The following is a 24,310-nucleotide window of genomic DNA, read 5'->3' as shown; positions in this document are numbered from 1 at the left end:
ATACAAATAAACAAAGCAGATCTTGTCTTCAAGTAGCTTAAATTCTACTTAGAACACAGATAAATAAATTGAAAAAATACTTACCAGGTAAGTATTTTTTTGTTGTTGTTGTGTTTTTTGGTTTTTTTTTTTTAGTTTGAGGAGGGGATATTGGGTTAGAAATGACATTTCCTGGGGAAATCAGAAAGGTATCTTGAAAATCATCTTGTCCAGATCCTTAGTTTTAAAGATTTAGAACTGGAAGAGACCAAGTTGAGACCAAATTTAGTCCTTTTATTTCTCAGATGACAAGTCTTATAGGATTCAAATTCACACCCTCCAAGTCTACTATTCTTCCAATGGTGCTCAGTATTTCCTAGTTATGTACAAAGATGGATGCCTAGTTCTGAAGGGAGAGAAGATCACTGTATAAATTAGCTGATGGGTCAAGATGTTGGACAGACTTTTGGCTGTCCAGATGTTGTGTTGAGAGTGTGACTCTTAAAGATTTGTAGAATCCAGGAGACTTGCCAGCTTCAAGATTTTCCACTGTTTCCTGATCTTAGTTTCAATCCCCCATCTCCTTATGCACCCTCAATGTTTCTTCCATATTCAGACCCCATTATGCGACCTTAGAATGTCCAGACCTGAGCTCTTCTCCTTTTCTTTGGGGAGTCACGATTTCTAATCTAGCAAACTATGATATTATATATATTGGGGAAAGGGGATCTTGCACTGGTTGATGGTGGTTGTGATGATGTGATCAGTTGCTCATTTATTATGGATTTACTACGCTAGTAAGTGCTAGTCATTATGTGGCTGATGCTTATGTCAGCCATAGGGAAACACATATATGGCATTCTAAAGTTTATACATGGACTGCAGCATAAAGATTCTCTATGTTTGACGCTACCTACACGTGCTGCGAAATTGAGTGTGGCCTTAGGAATCCATTCTGGGTGTTGGGAATTGTTGGAGAAAGAACAATTTAAAATGAATACCTATATGGGTACATATACAAGTTCACTATCTAGTAGGTTGGTTAGTACAGTGGAAAGAGCGTTGATCTGGCATTAGAGCCTCTGGGTTTATATTCTAGCTCTGCTGATTTCCTGCCTGTTTGACCTCATGTAAGACACTTACATGAGGATGGATCGAAGTTTCCTCATCTGTAAAATGAGATGGCTCTTGGCTCTCAATCCGTTATCCTGTGCTCTCTAAGTCTGTCCTTATCTTTTCTTAGGAAGAACAAATGTTCTTTCTAATGATGTGAGAGTTATCAAAATTTAGTTAAACTAAGCAAACAAATATTTACCTCTTATCTCTAAAAGGAGGGGGCTGGACCGTGGTGCCTTCTGGGTGTAAAGTGATAGTGACAATCGATCAAATATGTCCAGGATTGTGCTGGGCCTTGAGGATACAGACACCAAACTCAAAACAGCCTCCGTCCTCCAGACTTGGATTCCATTCTGAAGGGGGTGGAGGTAGGAGGAAACCCCAGGTGCACAAGTCAAAGCAGTGACATTCATAGTTTTCTTTCCGATGGTTCTTCCTTTTGTGACTGTAGTATTACCAAAAATAGGAATACTGTATATCCATCTGCTTTGCTGGGCAAAGAAGTGACTTGGCTTTGGGTTTTGCACTTTGATTTACTTAGGTATGGAGTAATTGTCTCATAAAACAGCAGGCTGGTCCTGTTAATGCGGGATTATTAGACTTTGCTATTAGAAAACGTGCTTACCCTAGTTGGGACAAGACTTTATCTAATGATGCTTAAAATAATTAGCTTCTAAAAATGAGGCTGTAATGAGCAGCTAGTGGTTGCTTCCCACCTACCTCCAAGGCTGCCCCACTTCCCCTCCTCCCCCTCTTTCGTCTAATCTCTCTCCCCTCTCCTGTCCTCTTTGCTCTTTATCCTTCCCCATCTCTTCCCGTCCTCTCCTCCCTCTTGTCTTCTGGACTCTTCTTTTTCCCTTTATCCGCTCTGCTCCCCCTTTCTTTTTGGTCTCCTACCCTTTCCCTCCATCTATTCTCCCTCCATCCCTTGTTCCCTTTCTCCCTCACCCCCCAATCTCCAATCCTAGAATTCCAAATCTTCCCATACTGGTTTCCAAAACTTGCAGGGGAATTTTAGGTTTCTATATTTCCTGTTCAGCAAGAAAACTCTTCTCAGTAAGAATAAGCCACATTTCTTTCCACTACACTCAGGTCTAAAAGAAGGACCAGGAAGGCTTTGCCAAACTTTTTGCCTTGGTCTCTGTTGTCTGTATTTGTAGACAGAGGTGCACCACCTCCTTTTGTTACTTCATTGATGAGAGCCCTGGGTGTGGAGGTGACTCTAGCTTTGTAAAGGTTTGGGTAGTAAGATCCCAAGCTATGCTAGGTCCTGCCAGTTAGAGGGGATTTCCCTGTGAACTTGACAAAAGATCCTCATGAGAGGAGCAACGTAGCTCAGTTCTGAGAGGATTGGCCACCACGTGAGCATTGTTAGGACCTTAGGGTCCATAGGGCGAGTCCCTAATGGTACAAGGATCTATATATAGTCATGGGACGCTGAGGACAGGAAGGAGCTGCTCTCAAGGAGCTTTTAGTGAATTTTTTGGCAAACTTTTTTTGAGTTATCTACCTTGTGTAAGGTCTTGTGCTTAGCTCTGGGGATGCATGCATGCAGGAGGTGCATAATGAATGTTTGATTCGAAGTTAGTTACTATGAGAAGTTCAAGGAGGGAGAAATCCTGTTCACAAGGGTCAGGGACTGTATAAGCATTAGGGGTGCCAGAGTCAGTTCATAGAGTTAGATACTAGGCCTGATGGGAATAGGGCTGGTGGGGCTTTAACTAAGTGTTTAGGGTTAATGAACAGTTTAAAAAGCTGAACAGAGATTCACAACAAGGATAGAAATAATCCCTCAAGGCCATACTTGATTAATTACATGATGTTTGGGACAGAAAGTAACCGGATGAGGGCAGCATCACTAACGAACTGTTCTCCCCCAGGTCCAAAAGTTGTCCATGAACGTTGTATTGATTTCATCATGAGAAAAGTGCATTTGTTTATAGGACTTCCCATTTTGTTCTGTCTTTCACTTTGGGGTGATCTGTTTGAAAATAATAATTCTCATGATGTAGTTCTTCTTGCTTGTCCAATGGCGGCTATCTTATGTTGTCTGCAGAGGAAAAATAAAATAGGCCTGATGTTACTATTTTATAGGTGAGGAAATGTACCCAGTGTATGTGACCTCTGGTTGTTTAATAAGTTTGCGCCTGAGAGACATGAGCTGGAATGCAGGTCTCCTGAGGCTAGAGTGCCTTGCCCTTCTCTGCCATATCCTTCCATCTGAACAAGGGAATCCCAGAATGGATGGATCCGTTTTGATTTCAAGCCTGATCCTTTTCTGAAGCAAGGAAAGATTCTGGGCATACGCTGTAGTTTTAGGGGAGATTTGTTTCCTCATGGCACTACTTTGCCTTATTAATGATAGGGTTTTTTTCCTCTTGCAGGAAGCCGGTTGAGTAAAACTCTCCATGAATGTACGTCACCATGATGATGACCGACCAAATCCCTCTGGAACTGCCACCTTTGCTGAGTGGAGAGGTTGCCATGATGCCTCCTCTGGTGAATGGAGATGCTGCTCAGCAGGTGAGTGCTGTGAGAGAGAGGATGGAGGGAATTTGTACCACCTGACAATGAAAGTAGCTGGGCAGTACTAAGCTGTATCTTTAGGGGATGGATGTTTGTGGCTTTAAACTTCACTTATTTTTCATGCAAGTTTTCTGAGCAGTGTCAACAAATAGTTCTTTATTTTAATATGACAAGGCTCAGTCTGTTTTATGCAGATGCAATCTTATCTCTTCTGTTGGATTTTCCTGAAGCATTAAAGGGATGTTAGAGTTGATATTTTTATGTTTGATGATTTTTTTAAGATAAATCTTTTTTTGAAAATATGCAGAAGTATGCTGAATAAAATCAGTGTTTATTTATAAAATTCACTGTCTGTTAGTGGTTAGCACATTGAGCTAAAGCTTGGCGCTAATGAGCCTGAGGTCTGTGTTCTTTGTCCAGGCCCACATGGCTTATCCCTGACCTCTCCTCAGGGATGAGAGTTACTGATGTAACATCAGGGATGTCTGTTACTGATCTGCCTGGTCTCTCTTAGTGGTCATTGCTATGGTCTCTCTCACAATGACCTTTCTTAGCAGCTTATGCCATCGATTTCTACTGTTGACCTATCCCTTTTCTGTGCCCTTTAGAGATAGAAGTGGCCTTGGAGGTCATTGAGTACAATCTTATTTTACAGATGAGAAAACTGAGGCCCAGAGAACTAAAAAATTTGCCCAAATAAATTAAAAAAAAAACAATCCCTGCATCTCCGTTTTAAGCAAACTTGAAATTGGGAAAACTGTCATTTATAAAATAAATGAAGTGGCAATTAACAAAAGAAATTGTAAGAAACGACACCCCAGGAACACTTTATGTAACAAGCTTCTTCACTGCACTTTAGCTCATCCAATTAAAAAATAACATTTATATGCAGCTTGTCTGCTTGTCAGCTCTGTAAAGTTTGACTGTGGGAAGGATAATGCCATAGTGGCTCACATGGTAGTGGGAAATGTACTAGGTGGCCGGTCAGACGCCTTTCACCTTCTTCACACCTATCCCATTGGTAAAGTTGGACACAGAAGGAAACTGATGAAAGTGGGTGGAGGTGGGGGATTCATACAGCCATCGTGGAAAGTAATTTGTACCTCTAACCAAAAAGTTACTGAGTAGCTCGTGCCATTTGACTCATTAATACTGCTGCTAGGCCTATACTCAAAAGAGATCAAAGAAAATATTTATAGTAGCTATTTTTGCAGTGGGGAATGGCTGAACAAATTATGGTATATGAACATGATGAGATATTATTGTATCATAAGAAGTCTGGTAAGAATGGTATGAACTGACACAAAGTGAATCAGGAGAAAAATTCCCATTATAACAACATTGTTAAAACAAACAACTTTGGCAGACTTAGAAGTCTCGGAGCAGTAGAGTGGTCCTTCATGATTCCAAAAGACCAATGATAAAGAATGCTACCCACTTCCTGAGAGATATGCACAGTGAGACTCACATTTTTGGACATAGCCATTATGGGAATTTGTTTTGCTTTGACTGCATATTTCTTACAAAGAGTTTTTTCTTTATTTTTGTGGGAGATGAAGGAGATGTAGGAGAGAAAAAAAATTAATGCTTGCTGATTGAAAAAAAATACTTTTTTAAAAGCCTATTCCATCTGTGGAATATTGTATATATTGTCATATTCTTTTAACTGTGTTGATAGATTCTGATTTTTTTTCTCTAATTCCTCATTTTTTCTTTAAAAATTCTTTTGCTGAAAAGGATAGCTCTCTGAGAAAGGGGAGAGAGTATATAGGAAAAAAAGTTTGATCATGTAAAAACACAGTATATCAATACAAATTTATTTAAAGAAAAAAACCTATACAGTCTTCTCACTCTATTTTCAAAGGGAAAAACTAAAGAAACCTATATTCCAGGGTTTTTGTATGATCATCCATGTGTTCAACAAAAAAGGCTATTTATTTTATGTAATAAATGGAAGAAAAAAAGAGACTAGTTTCAACAAGTTAGAATCACAGGCTCTAAATGGTCAGAAAATGATTTATAGCAAAATTGAATGAGGAGTCACCAGCCACCCAAGCAGAGTCCACTGCAGAGCTCGGTGGTAGGAGATGGCTTGGAAAGACCAAGGTCGTTTTTCTGTTTTTACTGCTACCTGGTACCTGGGGGGAAAGAGTCACATTTTTTTCTGCCAATACTAGCTGTATGCTGAAAGGGAGAAAGAAGGAAGCCATGAAAACCCAAGAACAGAAGGGAGGAAAGTGTGCAGAAAACCTTCAAAAGGAACGTGCCTACCTGAGAAAGGAGGGCAAAAATGGCTCTATGTGCCCAGACATGAAAGGCTGAGCAGTGAGCAAGCCATCCTTCCTGCCTGATACAGTGACAGGGGAAGGTGGCACAGAATGTAAATCACCTACTATGTGTCACCGGACTGGGTACTGGAATTCCAAGTATAAGTAATGAACAAACCCTAACAAATCCAAGATTCTTCAAGATTCTACAGAATGGGATATGACTTAGTAATATTACATAAAAATATTTATGCCTGAATTTCCTTATTGTTCTCAGCTTCAGTGTTCAAAAAAAATGTAAAAGCACCTTTCATATTTTCTGGATCTTGCTGGTCAAAGAAGTGTTGTCTGCTTTGTAACAGACATGTCTCTCCAAGTACCTATCTGTGTACACCATAACCTGCCCCCTTGTACATGTGATACCTGCCCCTGCCATGAAGAGTAAATACTTCTGAAGGTCAGGGACTGCGTATGTTTTTGAACTTTACCTCCTCGGTGCCTTGGATAATAGTTTGCACATAGTAGGCATTTTATAAATGTGTGCTGAATTCTATTGGATACAATAAATTATGTCTATAAGGCTACTAAAAAGTCTCATCTCCCTTCCTTACGCTGGTAGTGCCAGAGGTTGCTTTTATAGATTAAAGGATCATTTAAAATGAAGTACATCCATTGAACCTATCTGTAAAGCATGAGTCTTGAATTCCTTTTCCATTAGCCAGAAAAAAAAATCCACAGTGATGGCAGAGAACGGTAACTTTTGGGCATAGTTTCCACAATGGCTGTACCAGTTCACTCCCTCCACCCACATTCAACATTTTCCTTTTGTGTCCAACTTTGCCAGTGGAATGAGTGTGAGGTCTGGATAGGCTTTTGACCAGCCACCTAGTACATGTGAGCCATTGCAAATGGCATCATCCTTTCTACAGCCAAACTTCATAGAGTTGACAGATGCAGACAAGCTGCGTATAAATGTTACTTTTTAATTGGATGACCTAAAATGCAGTAAAGGAGCTTGTTATATAAAGTGGCCCTGTGGTATAGCTTCTTGTAGAAACTTCTTCTGTCTTTGATTAATTGTCACCTCATTTATTTTATAAATGAGTTTCCCTAATGCCAAGTTTGCTTAAAATGGAGAAGCAGTCTTTTAAAAAAAATTATTTGTGCAAATTTTTAATTTTCTCTCTGAACCTTAATTTTTTCATCTGTAAGATAAGATTGCACTCAGTGACCTCCAAGGACACTTACGTCTCTAAATCTGTGACCCAGTGATGATTCAGGTCTCCCGATATTTTTTTAATTCTTTGTATATTCCATTCCTTAAGGCTACACTGATGTACTGAAATACTTTCCAAGGAATTGGATACTGCACCATTCTGACAAATACACTTTCATTGTTTTGGAAGTCACATACCTGCCAGGCCAGTGAATTCCACTTCTGTGAACCCCAGATTTCACTTTATGAAGCTTTTTCTAAGGTCTTTAGATAACCTCTTTTTTTACAGAGAGGAGAATTTGGAACTTGGATTCTTTTTTTTCTCCCAGCAGTTTTCCTCCACTTTTTGATCTGTAAAATAGGACCCTAATCAATGCCATGGGCAGAATTGTTAAATGCACTGCAATGCGTTTGCCTTGCCCACTACTACTCCAGGGGCTCAGTGGAAGGTGTGCTGGATTTTGGGTTGGGACCTGGCTTCAGTTTCCTCAAATTTTGGATCTAGGGACCTGGCTTCAGACCCTCACTATGCCTTACTTGGCCACAGTTTTCTCAACTGTGAAGAGAAAGAGGGTTGCAGTAGATTGCTTTGAAGGTTCTTTTTAGCTCTTAAGTAGTAGTAGCTAGTGATAGTTAGCATTTTTATGATATTTATTATGCCATGCACCATGCTAGTTGCTTTACAGATATCTCATTTGATCCTCACAGCAACCCTGGGAGATAGGTGCTATTATCACTTCCATTTTACAGATGAGGAAACTGAGGCAAAAGATTATATAACTTGATTAAAGTCACACAGCAAGTAAGTTTTAAAATTATGATCCTATGAAGGCCAAGTGTCCAGCACCAACTCTCATGATCCACTAAAGAGCTCCTCTAAATAGCTTGACTGTGCCCTTCCCAGGAAGGCTTATTACTTTCTGTCTTATTTCCTCTCCAGTGTCAGAATACTGTCATTCTTTCCCCTCCCTTTTATGGCTCTCTTGTCTGCATTCCCAGCTGCCATCTCTCTAATTAGGTAAGCTTATGGCCACCAACTTATCTTAAAGTCTGTTGAGTCTGGAGACAAGAAAGCACAAGCCCGTGGAGGTGAATCCACTTACCCAAGGTCCCTCAGCCACTTACCACCAGAGCCAAGCTCAGCCTGCCTCCAAGGCCAGGACCCCTCATCACTGGCTCCATGGGCTGTTTCCACTAACATCAATCCCTTTGAAAAACTTTTTAAAAGTGCCTTCTAGAGCCATGATGTCTTGACCCAGATCCATGACTTTACTGATGGAGATTGCAGACCTGGAGAACTGGCAGTGCAGGAGAACGCTTGGGGGGTCAGGCAGATCTTGGGCTGCGGCTTTGGCCACCCCCCACCACAAATAACTCACCTAGGAGAGTGTTTACTGAGTCCCTAATCCCTTTCAGCTGTGCAGGGGACATGAGAATCAGCTCTCCATGGGGAAGATGAAGAACCAAAGTCCTAAGGACGCTCTTGAATCCTCAGACTTCCCTTCTCAGGCCCCTCCTATGGCTGTCTTGAAGGGATCTGGATCTAATTAGAAAGAGTTCTTGGCAGGATGCTCAGGTCTGTTTGCGTTCTTGCAGTAGAAGGACAATGTTTAATTTTCATCATCTAAAGTCATAGTAAGTTTGAACTGTATCATTTTTATGTAGATAGAAGGAAAAGGGAGATGCTTCTTTTTAAAAATCTCGTTCTATGGATGAAGAAAGCTTTAGGTTGTAATAACAGTTGAGAAACAGCTTTGTCTGCTGTTGGGACAGAGAACACACTTGCCATAGCTTTATTTTTCTGCTTTTGTTTTCTAAAGAAAGAAAGTACTTGGGTTTCTCTGCTCGATTATAATCCCTTCTTTCTCTCAGCCATCTCAGCCCTCTATAGCTCAATACATCTGGATTCCTAAAGTGCTCTGAATTCCCTTAGTTCTTAGATTATTTAAAAAAAAAAAAAGCCGGAGCTTAGCTTCTCCCTGAATTTCTGTTTGTGTCTGTGTGTGTATTACTGTTACCAAGGGTCATCCATCTTTGGGGAAGCTGGTATTTGCATTCATATATTTCAAAAGCTCATTTTTTTGTCATTGGCTCTTCTATGTTTGCGTGGAGACCCTTGGCACAACAGAGTATCTTTAAAATATAGCAATTAACAGTTGGTTTTGGGGAACAAAAGGAGTTAGCACCAACGGAATTGATTATTTTCCCTCTTAACTAGCTTCCACATAAACTAAAGATGACAGCAGCCTTCCCTGTGTGGTATGTGGCTTCCCACCTTTGTGTATAGGTCATTCAGCATGACTGGAATGTTCTCCATCGTCTTGGGAGCTCTCACTGTATTGAAGAACCAGCCCAGGTGCCCCTTACAACCTCAAGCTTTTCCTTGGCACCCCAGTTGTTAGCACTGGTCTGCCCTCAGCTAAAACAAGCGAACCAAGAAATCCTCCAAAGCCTAACCACCCTGTATATATTTTTTAATTTTACTTTCTATGTGTTTTTTCCCTCACTATTTTCATTTTTGACATTACTTTTGTGTGACTCTCTGTCTCTCATGTGTGTGTACACACATGTATATATACACACATACATGTAAATAGAGATAGAGAGATCTGTTTTGTTTCTCCCATTAGAATGAGACAAGGGTTTATTTTTACCTTTCTTTCCATATCCAAGATTTAGTACGTGTAATATGTGCTTATTGATGGTTGATTTGAATGATCATTTTACCCAGACTGCACTCTAGCAGTTCCCACAGGATTAAAACTGTTTAGTTAATTAGCAACCCTCTGTGGACGTAGTAGTTAATAATTTTCTACGTTGAGCCTTGAAGAATGGGTGGAATTAGGATATGCAGATGCAGGTGGAGGGGTGAGAGGAAGGTATGGATGGTGGGGAGAGAGAATTGGGGTGGGGGTGGGTGATGGTGGATGTTCCCTAGAATCATTGAGTAGACCAATCTGACTTGAAGGACAGGGTTTGTGTTAATATCAGCTTATCTTTGTAAGAGTGATAAAGCCCCTTCCTTACTACAAACAGTCCTGTGTGATGTGCTGGAGGGGTCATTTATTCCCTGTCTTCCAGTGTTCCCTAATTGGCTGAGTCCCGATATAAGTTATTTTCTTCTGACCTCTCCTCATCAATAAAATGAGGGATTGGACTCCCCTTTCCCCCACCAGAGACAGGGTGGACTCCCATGTCCAGGACTACCCAATCTCCGAATAGCGTGGCGGAGGTTAGGGTTGGCTGATGAGAGTAGACTGATTTCATGGGTAGTTGGAAAACACAGAGAGGCAGACAGAGAGCCAGGTCATCATGGAAATGACCCAGAGGAAGATCGAGCCTGGGATTAGATCTTTCCATCCCCTTGGAAATGTTTTACTAAGTGAGATGGAGGCCTACTGCCTAGATTTTCCAGTCTGGTTCTCTCATCACCGTCATAACTGTGTAAACCGTTTCCTTTCTATCTGGTTAGAGTATCTGTAGGTGTAGTGGAACTCCCAGGAAACTTATCAAGGGCACCAAGAATAGCCTTTCCACCCCTTTCCCCCCCAACCCTCCCCTTGCTGTGAACTATCTTTTTCTGGCTGTTTCCCTTCTAATCTGAAGAGCTAATCTAATCTTCCTTTTTTCCCCCCTTCTGATTTTCTGATTGACATAATCTGGTGTGATTCAGCGAACTTTCCTTGATCACTTCCTGCCCCCATCATTCCTCTCTCCTCCCTCAATTACTTTGTCTTTACTTTATGTAATCTCTCTACATAAATTTTTCCTACTTAGTCATGTTAGCAAGCATTTACTAAACGCTTACTGTATGCTAGGTACGGTGTTAAGTATCGTCACTATAAATTCAAACAGAAAGACAGACATAGGATGTTAGATTCAGAAGTGAAAGGGAGGAAGCCCTCACACTGTTTCTCCTTGCCTCCCTCCAATAGAAAGGAAGGTTCTTGAGGACATGAAGGCTTCATTTTTGTCCTCCTGTCATCCAAATCCAACCCAGTGCCTGACTCACATTTGACTCATGCTAAATGCTTGTTGATAGGAGTTGCATCTTGAGGTAGATCAAGCTGGCCCAAAAGCCTGGACAAACCACAAGAGGGGTAAATTAAATTAATTTAATTAAACAGAAATAGGCAAGAGCAAATACCTGGTGGCAGATGAAACCTGCTATTTGAATGATATTTATGTACACATACATACATACACATACATACATGTGTGTATACACACATATACATATACATACACACCTTTCTTTGTATCCTCAGTACATAGTAGGTGCTTAATAAGTGCTTTGTTGGTTGTTTACCTTTTTTGCCTACCTTTGCTTTGCTCTGTCATTTTATCCCCTTCTTTGGGAGAGGGTGAGGTTAGGAACATATTTAGACATGTAGGTAATGTGAAAAGATAAAATTTTCTTTAAAAACGTTAAGCAAGAAGAAGGGCTTATGCTTAAATTTGAACAGGTTTCCATATAGATAATTAAATGGAGACACACCTTGAGAAAGTGGATTGTAACTGGAATCAAGGACACCTGCCTCTAACACTTAGTAGCTGTGTGACCATGGGCTTTACCTAACCACTCTGACTCTTAAGTCTCCTCATTGGTAAAACTGGTCTCTTGTAGTGGAGTGAAGGGCTTGAAGTCAGGATGTCTTGTGCCGTGTGGCTGTGGGCAAGAAAATCATTTCTCTTCCCAGGTCTCTTTTTCCTCATCGGTGAAAAGGAGGGTCTTTTTATGGTTCCTTCCAGCTCAAAATTTTTGACACTGTGTCCTGCATCTCCTCTCTTGCTAGACAGTTGTTCTTGGGACTGAAAGTACAACACACACAGACACACACAGACACACACACACACTCACTCACTCACTCACTCACTCACACACCTTGCTCTATATCACTTTGCAGACTTGAATGCATCATACAGCTTTTCCAAATGAATTCTGTTACTGTTTTGTCAAACTCCAAATTATCTTGCTAATTTGAATTGTATGGCATTAAAAGTGCAGATTAAGAAATAAAAATTAAGCACCCAAATGTTTGCTGTTACCATTTAGTGTTGCCTTTGGTCACGTCCACATCGTGGGCGTGTTCAGTATTCCTTAGGTCTTCTGTCTCCCACTGGGTCCTTGCTTCCTGGCTTAGGGTAATCATCTCCTTAGACATTCATCTAGCTCTTGATTGAACACCTCTGCTTAGCCCTTTTGTTGTAGCAACCCTGTTGGCTAATAGTAGAGGGAGATGGTGGGAATTCTCAATCATGTTGGAGTTGAACTTTATTTAAAAAACAAAGTCCTGCTTGCATTATGTGGGTTTTTTTCTTTTTGTCTTCATTGAGAAAAGTTTGCCTTCATCTGCTGGCAAGGGTCCTCTTTAGCCAACCAACGTAGAGTGGGATGCCTTTCGCAGACTTTACCCAAATATCTCTTTATCTCAAGGAGGAAAAGACGAATAGGGTGTTTTTTAATATGCCATTATATGTGGCCCCCACAAGTCTGTAATTATGATCACTCTCAGCTGCCTGAGTGGAGAGATCCTTGAGAATGTAATCAGCCAAAGGTGGCTCTAATCAAATGTCATATTCAATTGCTACCTTTCAAACCACAGGAATTCAGCTGACTGTTAGAAGAAGAAAAAGTTGTCAGGAGAAAGGAAAATAACAGTTTTCAGGATAGAGCTCCAGAGAAGATGGTGCTTTGGCTCTGTAGATGGCCATGGCTTCCATTATAGTAAGCTGAGGCTTTTCTACTAGCATGTGCCCATATGCACATTTCATCTCCATTGTCTCTTTGTGTTTACTAATGGGAAAAAATAGAAATGGCTCATCAATGGCACACATGAGGTTCAGATAACTTAAGTAATTGGACCCTCTTTCAATATATTGAGCTTTCGACTCATGGAGATTAGTATGGCTCCTGAAAGAGGTAAATGTTTGAACAGAAAGAAATTAGGATCTAAAAAAATGATACAGTTTTCTCGAAATGAAAACCTAGGTTGTTGGTAATTATTTGAAAAAAGGCTCAACTTTGTTAATAATTAAAAATGTAGTAAGAAGTGAAAACCACCACATACCCTGCAATTTAGCAGAAATTATAAAAAAACCCAACTCGTTGGTGAGGTTATAGAGAATCAGTTACACCCTTCACTGGGAATGTAATTAGTCTTTTAATTGAGCCATCTGGCAAGGAGCCGCGAGTTACAAAATAATAATTATACCTTTGACCAAGTAATCCTGTTATTGGGAACATACCTGGAAAATATCATCAATAACTTGGGAAAGCGACCTTTTTTGAGGATTTTCATAGAATTATATGTAATGGCAAAAAACTGAAAGTAACGTGAATATCCAGCAGTAGGAAAATAATTAAATACGTTTTGGCCTACTGATTTAAGAAATACTGTAATGTAATTCTAAGCATTGGGCACGTAAAGACATTTGGAAAGACCTAAAAAACGGTAAAGTGAAAAGAGGAGAATGAGAAAAACAGAATATATATATATACCAACTATGACCATAGAAGAGGAAAAGTGGGAATGAAGAGACCAAGGGAAAATCCTGATGGAGACTTGGAGGGAGCCGTGGAAAAGTCATGGTATTTTACTTGTTGAAATTAATTTATTTTTTATTTTAGTTTATATATTATACCGTATTTTGTCATATATTATGTATTTTATGGTTTATTAATTTATTCAAGTGCAAGTGATTGGCCGATGACCATTTATTAAGTGCCTGCTCTATTCAGGCACTGTGTGAGAGGGTGGGAAATGACAAAAATGAAACTGTGTTTGCCCTCAAGGAGCTTATAGTCTACAGGGGGAAACACAGGCACGCAGCAGATATGAGATAGTTTTTGACAGTGAAGTGAGTAGGGAGGGAAGGAAGAGCTTTATAGAGAAGGTGTGACTGTCCTCCATGACTTGAATACAATCTCTCCTGACTCTCTTTTCTTAGAATCCTTGATTCAGAACAGGAACCTTTTTCTTATTCCCTCCCGTCCCCACCAACTGTAGTGACTTCCTTCCTCCTTTCTCTCCAAATGAGCTTGTGAATATTTTCTGTTACCTAAGGAGGGGTTGGGGCACAGGAGTCACTTGATAAATAAATGTTGATTGATGGTTGATTGGCATCTTCATGTGAGATGAAGGGAAAACAAAGACATTTGCTTTATTATGTATTTAAAAATAATAGCAAATTGTACATAATAGATTTGCAATTTCATGTGCAGTCATCTTTTTTTATTATACTATGTTATGGAAATGCTCATTTTATTCCATCAGTTAAAAATAAAATAAATTAAAATAAAAAGAGGTAATGAGGTGTAGAAGGGAATAAACTACAGTTCTTTGACTGCCTCATTCATCCACGTTGTGTTCCCTTTAATCACGCACTATTATATGAGAAGCCAAATTCAGCAAATTGCTTTGCCAAATGCTCCTGTTTTGCAGATAATTTGCTGGTAACCTATGGTGACTGTGACCTGTTGACTGGACTCTTTCCTAACGCCAAGATTGTACTTCCTGGTGTATCAGGTTATAGTTAGACTTTCAATCGTTAACACACATTCTGACGAACTCTCACGAACACCTGGGAGACTGGCAAGTTCCAGCCGCTAAACACTGGGCTAGTCCTCAGAAGTCCTGCTCTACCTACCTTACATGGTGGTTGTGAGGATCAAATATGATTTTATATATATATATACATATATATATATGGAAAATTCTGGAAAGCAGCAGTGAGGATGCAAATGAAAAGTTAGAATTTTGCAGTTACTTAATTTTGCTTGGTTTAATAATCCATGCCTGTTTACTTTTTCTGAGGTTAATTTTGATAGTGTCGGAGTTAAATGTAATAGTTCAGTGCGGTGCAGTTCAATGCAGTAAGGTTTCCTGATTGCTAGTACTATATGCCAAACCCTGAGAATTCCTTGAAAAGTAGCTTGTGTTGTATTGGAAGGAGGAGACGGGAGAACAGAACTTGGCTGAACAGGCTCGTCCCCATTTGTGGATCATGTAGCTGAAATTTCTTCATGCTAATTTTTTTCCTCAATGATTTTCAAGGCAATATTGCTCCTAATAGCTCACCTTGATATAGCGTATCATGTTTTCTAAAGTGTTTTGGTCAAAACAAGTATTGGGTGGGCAGTTGACTGCTGTGGAAACTGAGCCTCAGAGAAGTCACATCATGTCTTAAGGTCATGCATTTAATGAATGCCTGAGGTACAGTTTGAAGTCAGGTTTCTTCACTACAAGTCAAGAACGCTATACCATGGTGCCCCTCATAGGATCAAAGATTTAAAGCTGGAAGGGACCTTAGAGGCCAAGTATAACCCATTTTACCGATGAAGAAACTGAGACACACAAAGGTACTTGGCTAGTTAAATATCTGAGGTATAGCTGAACTTGACTTTTTCTTGCCCCAAGCCCATTGCCCTCTTAGTTACACCATTCTTCTCACAGTAATCCTCATAGTCCTTCAGTGTTACTTTTGGCCACCATTTATCTTTGATGGCAAGTTAGAGTTGGCTGACAGAGATGGTTTCTGGACGCTTTTGACCTCCTCACTGTGGCAACTAATCATTAAAGGTTTTCTACTAGGTGGTGTTTGTCCAATGTATAGCTTTAGATAGGTCATTTCCACTGTTGTAATTGTACGCAGTGTCTTCTCATCTGTGTTCTCTTCCTCTTTGGATTTTTACTGTGGCCTTGGCCAGTCACAACTCTCTGACTCTGCGTGCCTGCACACTTCCATAGACCCTGATGATTGTGAAATACCTGCTTTGTAGGTAGCCAACATTTCATTTTTCTTCATGTTTGATGCCTTCGTCTTCTGCTGCATTCCAGCCTTGGGATGGAGTCACCATGATGTACCAAGTTGGAACTGCTGATGGGTTTACTCATATTGAGTCTCCGTCAGTCCTGAACCACATTTTCCACAAGTTTTTGCCATCCTTCCTGTGCCCACTAGCACATTGAAGTCATGGATATTCTTGGCTAGTTTGCCATGGAATTCTTTTCCTGTTTTATGTTCTATAGTGGTTGTTGGCATATAAACCCTAGTCATCTTCGTGGTGGCCCATTTGGTTACATTTCTTTGTGTGATCTGCATGGTATGATCATTAAGTGTCCTAGGCAAGCATGTTTCTTATTGCCATGGAGCCCATGAAACCAACCATGCCATATTATCACAGATCTAGAGTTGGAATGGACCTTAGAGGCCATCTGCTCCAATCCCCACTTGTACAGATGAGGAAACTGAGGCTCAAAGGTTTATTGACTTTTTTGTGGTCACTTATTGAATAAATTTCCAAGGTGGGATTTGAACACATGCCTTTCTAACGTTCTTTATTTGCTTCTCTGAGGAGAACCTTTAGTCATCCTTCTATTTAGCCTCATTCTCTTTTCTTCTCATTTATTTTATAAAATGGATGTCAGTATGAATTTGTGTTTTTCTAATATGTATTACTTCTAATATTTATTATTTTATAGGTCATATGTAATTAAAATATTTAATATTATTTTATATATATTATTTCTAAGATGTAGCAATCATTGAGTGTTGAGTACTGAGTTAATTTCTTGTTTTAGCTAATCTAAAATTTTTACACATCCCACTCCCTTTTATGCCACTTCTGCCCTTATGTTGTCATTGTTTAGTGTTTTTTAGTGGTGTCTGACTCTTCATGACTCCATCTTCTAGCTTATTTTACAGATGAGGAAACTGAGACAAACAGTCCTTACCCAGGGTCTCATAGCTAGTAAGTGTCTGAGGCCAGATTTGAACTCATGAAGATGAATCTTTCTGACTCCAGACCTGTCACTCTTGTGCACTGCACTACTTGACTCCGTCTCTGCCATCCTAGCAGAAACAAAAATGGCATGTCAATAAAACTGAGGGCCATTTTGTGTGCTTTTAATTTTGTGGATCATCACCCTGCCTCCCCAGATTCCTCACTCACCTGTACAGTATCTGGTGATACACCTTTTTCTGTGTAGCTGAGCTGGGCCGCATCTGGCCCAGCACATGGGGGATGGATAGGAGTACCGCAGCCGTGTCATTGACAGCACCTCCAGTTTACCGAGGGAACTAAGCCAGGGAATTTTAAGTCGCTTGCCCAAGGCCGCAGAGGCAATAAACACCAGAGATACCAGTGCTCTTTCCGTTGCACCAAACAGTCTATTGTGAGGCCATATTGGAATGTTTTCCAACGTAATATTTGGTCCTGTTCAACAAGTGCCTGCACAGATACTTTTCTAGGCATTGGGGTATAAGACAAAAAATCAAATGACTTAATTTTTACTATGGAGATATACACAGATAAGTAAAATCAAAATATAAGGCTGATTAATACAAGATATTTTTGTATTGGTGGTGGGAGAGCATTAAGAACTAGTAGGATTGGCAGAGACCTTATGGAGAAGATGTTACCTGAGTCAAACTTTGAAGGGAGCCAGGAATTTCAAGAGATGATGGTGAGGAGGGAGGGAACAGCTTGAGCAAAGGTATGGGGGCAGGGGATGGAACATTCCATAGTGAAACAAAAAGTGGGCCAGAGTCCCTAAGGGGCAATAATAGGGGGAAAGACAGGGAATCTCCGTTGTGCCTTCCCTACCTGAAAGACTGAAGAAGCAGTAGCTTCCATATTTGGGAGCAAAGTTATTGTAGATTATCAAATAGTCTACTGGATTTTGAAGAAGTAGAGATTTTTTTGCATTTTAAGTTTTAATGTTTGAATTGATAATTTTCATCTTAAATATCTTTTAAACAACTTGTATTCACATACATACATATACACATGTATACACACAAATACATGAATGAACTAATGTTACAAATTAATGATATTAGTTAACAAATGGTAAAATCAACTAGTTGGTGCAGTGGGTAGAGTGCTGGCCCCAGAGTCAGGAAAATCTTAGTTCTGATCCAGTGTCAGGTACTGTGTGATTCTGGGCAATTCACTTAACCTGTTTGCCTCGGTTTCCTCAACTGTAAAATGGAGATGATACACCTACTTCATAGGGTAGTTGAGGATCAGTTGAGATGTTTGTAACATTTGGCCCATAGTAGGTGCTTAAATAAATATTTCTTCCCTTCCCATTGAAAAACTATTTATTCAGCTTCTGTTGAGTGCTGGGAATATAGACAGAAAAGTGAGAAAGTCCCTTTTCTCAAGGAGTTTATAATTCTGATGCACTCACATATGCATGCACACCTGTATGTAATATATAGAACAAAGACAGTCTATCTTTGTCCTAGATTTTATAAGTGCTTGTCAACATGTTTTCTATATGTTATTTGAAGACCAGTCCAATTTCATTTGTATAGACTCATCTCCAGGTTGGCTGAAGGGTCATGGATTTTTTTGGTCACAACATCTTATAAACACTCCCTTCTGCGGCAGTGAGGAACTGTCATTTGTATTGGTGAGAGAAGCCCGTGGAATCCTTGAAATCATGAAGTACTCCTCCCTACACATTTATATTTGTCAATTTTTTTTCACTTGTTCTTTCCTCTTTAAAAAAAAATGACTAGGGTGTCTTTGGAAAAACATACAGCAATTTTAATGACTGCCAAGCTTCTCCCTTTTGATAATTCTCTCTGAAATCAGGCAAGTCACAGAATACCACAAGGGACAAAGAATTCATATTTAAATTTGCCCAGACAGCAGGCAGAAAGTAGGGAGAAGAGAAGAGGTACTCGTTCTGTAAATGACACAATGAGGCGTAACTGATGGAATGGGAAGACCACCATTTTGTTCAGTATAGGAGAGGATATAGGAAAATGTGGACTAGATTTGTACAGGAAAGGGATGCATGGAATTGATTGTAGTCAAGCCAAAGCAACTAGGGTTATTAAGTATTTATTAAGAACCCACTGGGGATACAGAGAAAGTGGCAAAAACAGTCCCTTCCCTCAAGGAGCTCACATTCCAACGGAGGAGACAACCTGCAAACAAATGTGTGCCTATGAAATGCCTACAGGATAAATTGGTGATAATCACAAAGAGGATTCTAGGAGAGACTCCTTGCAGAAGGTGGGATTTTTGCTGAGACTTGAGGGAAGCCAGGAGGCAGAGATGAGAGGAAGGAGAACATTCTGAGAAAGGAGGACAGCCAGGGAATGTGCCCAGAGGTAGAAAATAGAGAGTCTTGTGCACGGCACAGCGAAGAAGCTGTGTACAGAATCCAGTGTTGATCAACGAGATCACAGAACCATTGAGGTATCACAATGGAATGGCTGAGCTGTGCTGTTTTTAACTGTCTTTCATTTCTCCTTCCTAGGATGAAGAATGGGAGACCTTTAGATAATTACTCATAGCACAGTATTTGCACAGTCGACCATGGCACCCCACCCCATTTGTGAAAGTGATTTCCCCATTTTCTTTGTTGTAAATTGATTAAGAGCTCCTTGGGTTTCTACCTCCACTTAGTTGTTAATTATATGTTTCAGAATCATGTGCCCTGTTAAAAATCACTTACGCATAACTTTGTAAAGAGACCTGGATGCATGGATTTGCTTCAGGGGGTGGAATATTGTTTTGGAAGCCTTGGGAAATAAATCTTAAGAGTGAGTTCACTTACCACCAAGACATATTTCCCCCGTGTATATAAACAAAAGAAGTCCTAGTGTGCCTGTACGTTATGTGTCCCAGATGGAGTTCTAAACTTGGCTCATTTTCCCCTTCTGATGTCATAGTGTATGAACAGGCCCTGGAGTTAGGGAGGTGTGCATAGAATGCTGTGTGTTCATGGATGAGGAGGAGGGCATGTGCTGCTTGGAAAATCTTGATTCCTCATTTTCCTATTTGCTGAGAGCTATGTGGTTTCTGAGTCTGGCCTTGGTGCAGAAAGAGAGGGAGATCTGGAATAGGTTGGTCCTGTAGGTTAGTCTGGACGTCTGTAGGGACAGAGGAGGTCATCGATGCTTCTTGGTTGGAATGTCGGGGGCCCAGCCACACAGCTGTCCAAGATCCTATCAGCTCTGACGAAGAAAATGGAATTGGTTAGCACAAATCTGCCTCAAAGAGCACTTAGGGACAGCACTTTGTGTGTATTGGCCTGGAATTCTTAGTCTGTGTACCTATTCTCAAGCACTTTCTGTACTTAAACACTCATCTGTGTAGTTGTGTTAGGACTTCCCGATGTCAAGAGCATTGGCTTCCTAGATTCAGAATTGTACTCCATGTGACTGTTGGCAAGGACATTGCTTTACCTCCCTGGGCTTCCTCAGTTTCCTTTTCTATATAATACAGGGGATTATCTCAAAGGGCCTTCCCAGCTCTCAGACCAGGATACCATGAATGGAATCTCCTGCATCTTGAAATCATATGCAGTTTATCACAGGCATGTAAAAGGCACTTGCTGTTCTAAGGTAGAGAGCCTCTTTGCAGAGTTTAGAGGCACTGTGCTTAGTGAGAAGAATTAGCTTGGGTGGTCAGGGATACCTGGATTTAAATCCTACTTCTAAGGATACTTGTTAACTCTCAGGCCCACAGTAACAAGGATAGTATCTGGAACGTGTAACACTTGAATGTTTGCAAAGTGCTTTACGTATGTTCTCTCATTGGCTCGGTGTGGTCATGAGTCCTCTCTGAGTCTCAGTTTTCTCAGTAGTAGAATGGGAATAATCATCCCTGTAGCTCCCATGGTAGTTGTGAAGTTTAGACACGGTATGTCAGGTGCCTTTATATGCCTTAAAGTCCTCCGTGCAGTCTAACTCTGGGGTTTATTTTTATCATTTATCAATTTTGTTATTGGTTCATTCATTATATTTTGAAACTATAGCACTGGGCATGTGGCAGTGATGGAAAGGGTTGGAGTCCAAAGCTGGGCAACAGATTTAACTCATCAGAATCCTGGGCCTTGAATGCAGGGTGGGAGATTTCCCTTAAGTGTGGCTTCCAGGCCCTCTTAGTTAATTCTGGCTCCTCTCCCAAGAGTTTTAATTAGGAACAATCGATCATGGTGATCCAAACAGTTCTGCAGATGGGGGGAAACACCTGGAAAGAGACTTCATTGTGTACAGAAGTGGTATCAAACTCAAATAGCCTCAGATCCCTGGGGCAGCAGATTGACTTAGAAAACCACAAATTAACATTATCTGCCTTGTATTGAATGTTTATTTATGTTGTAAACATTTCTCAGTTAGGTTTTCACCTGGTTCTGCCTGCTGTTGGGAATGTTGGAAGACTCTGTATTGACCCTTCTGATAGAACGTGAATTCTGAACCTTTTTTCTTTTGTCATGGACCCCACCTCAACAGTCTGCTGAAGCCTGGGAACTCCTCAGAATAATGTTTTTTAAATGCATATGATAAAATACAGAGAATTACAAAGGACAGAGCATTACAAAGGACAACAGTTATGTTGAAATACGCTTATTTATTTAAAGTAAAAATCAAGTGGAAATCTCAGAAGCAGAGGCCCTGGGTTTGAATCACAGGGTTGTTTCAGGACTCCTTGTGCAGTGTTGATCTCTCTCAGGACCTTTCTCCCCCTTAATCTATAATGTTGAAGGAGGCGGAACTATTTCAAAATACTGTTACTCTGCACCATATTGCTGCTTCCATCCTGGTACCTGGACAGAGTATAGTAATGTGGGAGGACTGATATCAGCTGTAAAGCCATCCAGTCAGAAAAATCTCAAAGTAGAGTAGTTTTGACTGGTTTAGATTTTATTAATATGTGCAAAACAGGAGTGCGATTGAATGAAATATTTCCCCTGAGAGCGGTGACTTGAGACCAAATTGGGGCCCATCCTAAAGGATCTCAAGGGAAACGTTTCATTCAGTCAAACCTGCGTGACTTGGGTTTCCAGAGTTTTGTTCCGTTTTGAGCTTTGTTACCAAAGTGAGGTTAACTAGGAATCACTGAACTTGAACCACATAGTATTGGCATAATTAATACAGCTTAGAAGTTTGCTTCCTCATTAACCTCAAATCACTTCCTTCAAAACAGCTGGGGAGGAAGGAGGGGTAGATGTCTAAATTTTTCAGTGTCTGAGAAATATAGAGAGAAATGGAGATGTTAGTGGGAATATTGTGTATCTGCTGTGTTTGTGAAATTTTCAGACGTTATCCCAGTAAGAGGAGAACTCATCTGTGATAAATTCTTCAGAGAGAATCTTCTTGTTGTGTTGAATGGACTCTGTAAAACCACAGCTTGCTTGGGCTGGAAGGGACCTTTGGAAAGAGTCTCTCATCCAGGGATCTTAAATTGACTTTTGCCATGGGCCTCGTAGCATCTGAGGATGTCTAAGAAGTCCATCTCACAATAATGTTTTTATGCACAAAAATGAAGTAAAGAGGATTACAAAGAAAACCTATGATTTATGGAAACATGCTATCAGGATACTTTAAAGAAAAAGATCCTAAGTTAGGAACTCTTCCTCAGATGCAGCCCTGTCATCTCAGTAATGAGCGGAGAGGGAGCACAGGTAGGCAGAATCACTTGTTCAGGGTCATTCCTCTGGCTTGTGGCAAAGTCCAGACTAATCCCCCCCCCCCCACCCCCCCTTGCTGATCTAGGAGGGAGACTGTTGGCTGCTCTTTGGTGTGTTCCTGAGTAGAAATGGGGGGGTGGAAAAGCTCTGCAGTCTTCCTTGGTCCCTACAGAGTATTTTGCCTAAACGCATGAAGTTACTTTAAAAAACTCTTCTGCAAAAACCTATTTCCTGTCATAATCGGAGTGCCAGCTAATGCTGAGCTGTGCGTTTATTCTCCTTGGAATTAGTCAGGAAATAAAAGGAACACTTATCTTTGTCGAATAAGACATTAATAATGGAGATTATTTTTGTGTAGCCAGAATAAGGTGGAGGGTTGAAAAAAATTACCTGGGTAATAGAAATGAACTCCTAAACCTTTGAAATGTTGAGCTTATTGGTATGATTTTGGGGTCTTCTTGGGCAGGTAGTGGGGGTAGTATGAATAACTCACTTTACTGATTTGGCCACCACATGAAGGAAAAGGAATGAAGACAAGGAAGACTGAGTCAGAAGCTTGGCCAATGACCAGGTGTTGGGCATGGTCCTGCCACCCATGTTTTCTTTTAGTTTCAAGAACAAGAACATTTTTCCATGACCAATGTTATTTCATTCCTGGCCTCAATTTCTCACTTAAGTCCATTCTCACATGTCCAGCCATCTGTTGGAATATGTACATGTGGATGTCTGCTAACAAGACCAGTTCAAGATTTCAGTCATCCTAGTTCACAGAATTCAGCCTGGAAAAGATTTCAAGGATGTTATCCAATATCGATGAGGGAACTCAGGCCCACCTGCTCAAGGTCACACAGATGGCACCCGAGGAGGAACTTGACCCCAGGTTGTCTGACTCCAGAGCCAATATTCCTTCTGTTGGGTTCCATGTTTTTTTTGCCCCTCTGCCTTTGTTCTGAATGGAGTAACCAATTTGGTGGTGTACTCTGGCATCCAGGAAATGTAATGTGTTCATAGAGGCCTAACATTCAAGAAGAAAGAGATGAGATTCCTACTCAACTCTGTCATGGCTCAGTTCTACTCATCCAATTTTAGGAAGGAAATTGGTTGAGAAGACATCCAGAGGAGGACAGTTGGGATGGGGAAAGGCCTTGGTTCTTGCTTTATTAGGATTGACTGAAGTAGCCAAGGATGTTTAGCCTGGAGAAGGAAAGATTTAGGGGGTGCTGACATGACAGTAGATATTTATCCCTGGAAGAGGGATTGGTTCCAGAAGGAGCAACTGATAGTCATGATGACCATTACAAGGAGATAAATTTCAGCTTTATGTCAGGAAAGTCATTCTAATAATTGGAACTGTCCCCAAGTTGGATGGGCTGCCTTGGGAACTAGCAGTTCCCCTCAGTGCCCTGAAGGTTTTCACAATCAGGCCAGTTGGTTGAGAGAATTCTTTCTAGTTACAGCTTGACCCCAGTGGTCATTGAGGTTCATTCCAACTCTTAAGTGAAGGATCTGTGAATGCCTGCCCCGACTCCATTGTCTGCCGTTTGGAGTCTTCTTTAGGTCCTGCTGCAATTCCTCTTCTCCAGTGGTTGTATCCCTGCATCCTGCAAGGAAGTCTTGCATTCTTGCCCATGTCTCCTCCAGATCATGCCCTCCAACCATAGGTGTTCCTCAGAGTTCTGTCCTGGGCCCTTTTCTGCCTTTATTCTCCTTCGCTTGGTGATCTCTTCAATTCCCATGGGTTTAATGACTATCTCAATGCAGATGAT

General features: G+C 40.7%; 1 protein-coding gene across 3 annotated transcripts in view; it reads left to right on the top strand.

Moving 5' to 3' along the window:
* Positions 1-24,310, top strand: part of FNDC3B (fibronectin type III domain containing 3B) — a 373,090-nt gene that overhangs the window by 89,095 nt on the left and 259,685 nt on the right. For 2 of the 3 annotated variants that reach the window (XM_072618464.1, XM_072618466.1), the window contains exon 2: positions 3,480-3,618. In XM_072618464.1, coding sequence (XP_072474565.1) covers positions 3,508-3,618 — 111 coding nt within the window. In that variant the 5' untranslated portion in view covers positions 3,480-3,507. Of the gene's footprint in view, positions 1-2,321; positions 2,457-3,479; positions 3,619-24,310 lie in introns of those variants that run through there. The other variant, XM_072618465.1, reaches the window with a different exon arrangement.

The sequence above is a fragment of the Notamacropus eugenii genome, chromosome 6 (assembly GCF_028372415.1).
Source record: "Notamacropus eugenii isolate mMacEug1 chromosome 6, mMacEug1.pri_v2, whole genome shotgun sequence".
NCBI classification, from domain to species: domain Eukaryota; kingdom Metazoa; phylum Chordata; class Mammalia; order Diprotodontia; family Macropodidae; genus Notamacropus; species Notamacropus eugenii.
The sequence above is the reverse complement of the archived record's forward strand: the minus strand, read 5'-3'. Positions and strand labels throughout refer to the sequence as shown.